Source organism: Hippocampus comes, unplaced genomic scaffold, assembly GCF_001891065.2.
Source record: "Hippocampus comes isolate QL1 unplaced genomic scaffold, H_comes_QL1_v1.1 scaffold202, whole genome shotgun sequence".
NCBI classification, from domain to species: Eukaryota; Metazoa; Chordata; class Actinopteri; order Syngnathiformes; family Syngnathidae; genus Hippocampus; species Hippocampus comes.
The window spans coordinates 1,070,472-1,074,807 of record NW_017805829.1 but is presented as its reverse complement, the minus strand read 5'-3'; the positions used below and the strand labels follow the sequence as shown (position 1 = coordinate 1,074,807).

The window sequence follows — 4,336 nt, the reverse complement described above, 5'->3', positions numbered from 1 at the left end:
AATCATGAGGACCTGCCAAGTGGTATGATGGCATTGTTTTATACATGTCCTTGGCTAGGCCTCAGTTTCAAAATCAGTCCTTGGTCCTTGGCCTTGGCCTCGGAAGCAAGTCCTTGGTCCTTGGCCTTGGCCTCGGAAAATTTCTCAAGTCCTTGGCCTTGGCCTTGCCTCGGAAAATTTTCCAAGTCCTTGGCCTTGGCCTTGGCCTCGGAGGCAAGTCCTTGGCCTTGGCCTTGGCCTCGGGGTGCCGGTCCTTGGACACAACTCTGGTAGTTATACAGATTGTTTATGGTTTGTTAGTCTATTTGACTTAGTTATTCAAGTGCCATTATTCTCCCCGCACCCTTTAATACATCTATTTTATATATTTATTTTTAATTCATTTTCTTTTTGTGTGTATTCCCGCCCAGCGGTTTGAACTTGGCTCCTGTCTCTCGCCTTCGAGGAACTTGGGAGAAGCTGCCCAGCAAGTATGAGAAACTCTTTGGCGACCTGCAGGACTTGTTCGACCCCTCCAGGAACATGGCCAAGTACCGAAACGTCCTCAACAGCCAGAACCTGCAACCGCCAATCATCCCGCTCTTCCCCGTCATCAAGAAGGACCTCACCTTCCTCCATGAAGGTACGTCATGGGAAATTGTTTTTAGTTATTGTTTAATAGAATTTTGCCATATTTTTACTTGGTCATGTCCTCAGGGAGCATTCGTTTTAGTCGCATGGCTTGTTTAGTTTGACAGGTGTGAACTGGAATGTAATTTTGTCCAATGAAAGCGAGCAACACATTTTTATCATATTAATTTTGTTTGTTATTGTGACAGTATGTATGTTATTTTTTAAATGTTGTGTTTTTAATATCACGTATCCTCATTTTGTGTATTTTTAACATATGTGGTTCCCGTAAAGGAGTATCTACAGATGTCAATTTGTACGATGAAACTAGCAGCAGTTTTTTTTGGGGACAAAAAACATTGCTATCCCAAAATGTATTTAAAAAAAAAAAGATTTTTATCAAACAACAGTTGTTCGGATAGAAAAGAACAAAAATGGAGGTGTGTTCTTAAAAGTTTTTATTTTTTGTTTTTAAAAGTGCACAAAATTTGGACCAAAAATAAGACATAGAAATGATGTTTTTGTTCATGTTTATCATGGATTGTTTGTTCAGAGAGGGACTTTAATGCATGTTAAGAGAAAATAAATATTGCGCGCACACACACACACACACACACACACACACACACACACACACACACACACACACACACACACACGTGCTGTCTGAAAAGACATATTAATATAACTTTGGGAATGATTGTAGCATTGTTTTGTTTATTTGTGAGAATAATATGTCATATGTTGGCGCCAGGTAACGACTCGAAAGTTGACGGCCTGGTGAACTTCGAGAAGCTGCGAATGATCGCCAAAGAGATCCGCCATGTGGGCCGCATGGCCTCGGTCAACATGGACCCCAACCTCATGTTCAGGACAAGGTACAGAAGCCTCTAGAGCACAAAAAAAAGACCCACATTCTAAAATGTGTTACAGCTCTGTGAGAGGCTTAGCTAAGCCTTCTGCTGTTGTCTAAACCGGTCTCACGGTGTCTCCATCAAGTGGTGTTTAAGCTCCTCTTCTGTGGCTCTTTATTTTTCCACGCGGTAGCGTTTGATTTTCTTTGGTGGTCTCTGGTGCTCTTTCCTGTCCTTAAAAGCTTTGTTTTGTCTTCTTCTTCTCGCTCATCCACCCTCTGCACCCACGCTTGTCTGTTCATGGCCTCTAGGAAGAAGAAGTGGAGAAGTTTAGGGTAAGTTTTACATGTGCTTCCACATTTCTTTGCTGGCTTTCCCCTGAACGGGATTACTTGAATGGCTTTAGTAATAATACACACCATGAACCCCCTCTTATTCACAGTTGGGCATTCACAAATTTGCATATTAACACCTTTTTATTTTGGAGGCTGGCCTATTATTTGCCGAAAAACTAACCTATACATTGATTATGTAAAAGTATTACTTTGGCATTTTCCGGTGTAGTCTTGGGTTAAGGACTTAATAGTTTGTATAAAGTGCTCGTGAACATATTTGTTTACCTATGTGAGACGTTTCATCAGTTCGCATGCATGTTGTCTAGGCTAGTGTGCCAAATGAACCTCATGTTAAAGCGGTTTGTTTGCGTTGAATTTTAGTTGTTAATGCAACATGGGTTCCTGATTGTGTTCATGCATGATGTTGATGCGTCTCCATTGTAAGAGCTCTTCCATCATCTTGTGGCATCTATGCCCAATTACAAACCCGTTTTGGGGAGTGTCTCTTATTAACGTATCTTCAATATTCATGGTAAGGCTTGGTAATCTCATGAGAAGCTGGGGTTCACTGTACTGCTTCTTGACAACTAACAGGTCATTTTACTGGCCATACCCTTGACTGGGATGGGAGTGTCGAGGTTGCCGAACAAAATGTTAATGCTCAATATTATTATTCAATTTTTCAAATAATGTAATATTTTATTAAGTTGTATTTCCCTAGTATTATCACTATTATTATTATGCTAGCGACTCAGGCATCTTGTGCATGCACATTGGCGCTGTCCAACAAAAATACGGCATGTTTTTTTTATTTCTCATGTTCATACTTTTTTTTGTTTTGTATCTGTAAAAAAGTTTTTTAAAATTTTATTTTAAAAAGCACATTTTGTCGAAACGTATTTTGAAGTGAATGGCAGCAAGTACTTTCTAAATATTTCCTCTTTTATTTCAATGTTTTCATTTTTTAAGAATCAATAAGGCTTTTTTTTTTTTTTTTTTTTTGGTCATGATCTTTCCTTTCATCACTGTTGACAGTTTTGTGGTGTACATACTCAACATTTAATGGGCTAGCCTGGAGGAGGAAACGCGAGTTGTTGTAATGAGGAATGTTTTCTAATTAGGTTATTTAATCTCCATAGATCCATATCTCATTACTTGTTAAAAATCGGCTTGCAATCTTTTGGAATGTGGGTTGTACTTACACGATGAGAGAATCCACATACACGAACCACAAAAATGTAAACTATGAAGAGGAGGACTAAACTCACAGCTGCTTTCTTCTGCATGTAATATTTTGGAATTCCTTTAGGAACGTCTCATCCTGCTTTCTTGCATGTTTTGCAACACGAGGCTCAAGTCAAGATTGCACTGTATTATTAATATCCATTGTGGCTACTTTCTCTCTTTGTGTTTGTGCCTTGTGTCTAGCTCCCTCAGTCAAGGCAGTGCCAATGCGGCCGTGCTGGACGTGAACCAGACGGGCGGCCACAAGAAGCGCGTGCGCCGCAGCTCCTTCCTCAATGCCAAGAAGCTGTACGAGGATGCCCAGATGGCACGCAAGGTCAAGCAGTATCTGGCCAACCTCAGCCTGGAGACCAATGAGGAGAGCCTGCAGACGCTCTCGTTGCAGTGCGAGTCCTCCGTCAGTACACGTGAGTCGCGCTGCTTTATTGCCATCATGTTCACTATGTGCAGTTGTAGAGCTACTGCTTCTTTTAATCACCATTCAAAATCATGGCTCATAACAGAAGGTTTCCAGGAAAAACTCAAACTTGGTGAAAGTTTTTTTGTTAGAAATGACAAATTTCGACCAAAAAAAAAAAACCCACATTTTAAAGTATTAAATAATAAAATAACGAATACAACTGTGTAAAACAAATTTGCAAGTAACGTATTTTCACGACCAATAGGCATTAAGCAGGGATGAGATTTTTCCGTGTTTTGGAGGAATTCCGCTTTTTTTCCAGTCAAAATGGACCTAATTTATATTGTTCCAAATCCGTAAAAAAATTCTGTGGGGGGGTCCGGACTTGTCTTCGGCAGATTCGGGCTCGTAATGTTTACAAGTAACGTTTGCAAGCATCCATTTTGAATCCCGTTTTTTATCGCGAAGCGTTAGTTTGTCGTTACTTCCGATATGGGCTAAAACCAATGTCTTACTTGTTGTGATTGGTCGCTCTATCGGAAAATGCAAATCACAACCAATCCGTGTTCGCCTTCCGAAACCCCTTTCTCGCGAATGCCGAATGTTATCGAGACTCGCGGCGAAGCTAAAGTGCGTCAGATAGATGCGGATCTAAAAAACACATTTCGATGGGACTGGTTGGATAGAGAGCTGACGGTGTCCCCAGTAGGAAACAGTAAAGAGGAACCATTGTGCTTGTGTCGGATTTCGTGAAAAAGCTCGAAGTCGCCGTTAAAGCTCTGTGTACTGTGTGTGACGATGTCATTCTATTCGGATCGAGAGGATGGAAAGCTTTACAGAGTCACGCAACCTCGGTGAAACACCGAAAACAGACATTTCTACTGAAAAGTAAC

At 40.8% G+C, this 4,336-nt stretch overlaps 1 protein-coding gene across 11 annotated transcripts in view; it reads left to right on the top strand.

Moving 5' to 3' along the window:
• Positions 1 to 4,336, top strand: part of rapgef2b (Rap guanine nucleotide exchange factor 2b) — a 122,942-nt gene that overhangs the window by 107,965 nt on the left and 10,641 nt on the right. For 9 of the 11 annotated variants that reach the window (XM_019887407.1, XM_019887414.1, XM_019887412.1 and 6 more), the window contains 4 exons: positions 411 to 622; positions 1,364 to 1,487; positions 1,775 to 1,798; positions 3,227 to 3,450. In XM_019887407.1, coding sequence (XP_019742966.1) covers positions 411 to 622; positions 1,364 to 1,487; positions 1,775 to 1,798; positions 3,227 to 3,450 — 584 coding nt within the window. The remainder of the gene's footprint in view (positions 1 to 410; positions 623 to 1,363; positions 1,488 to 1,774; positions 1,799 to 3,226; positions 3,451 to 4,336) is intronic. The other 2 variants (XM_019887410.1, XM_019887413.1) reach the window with 1 other exon arrangement.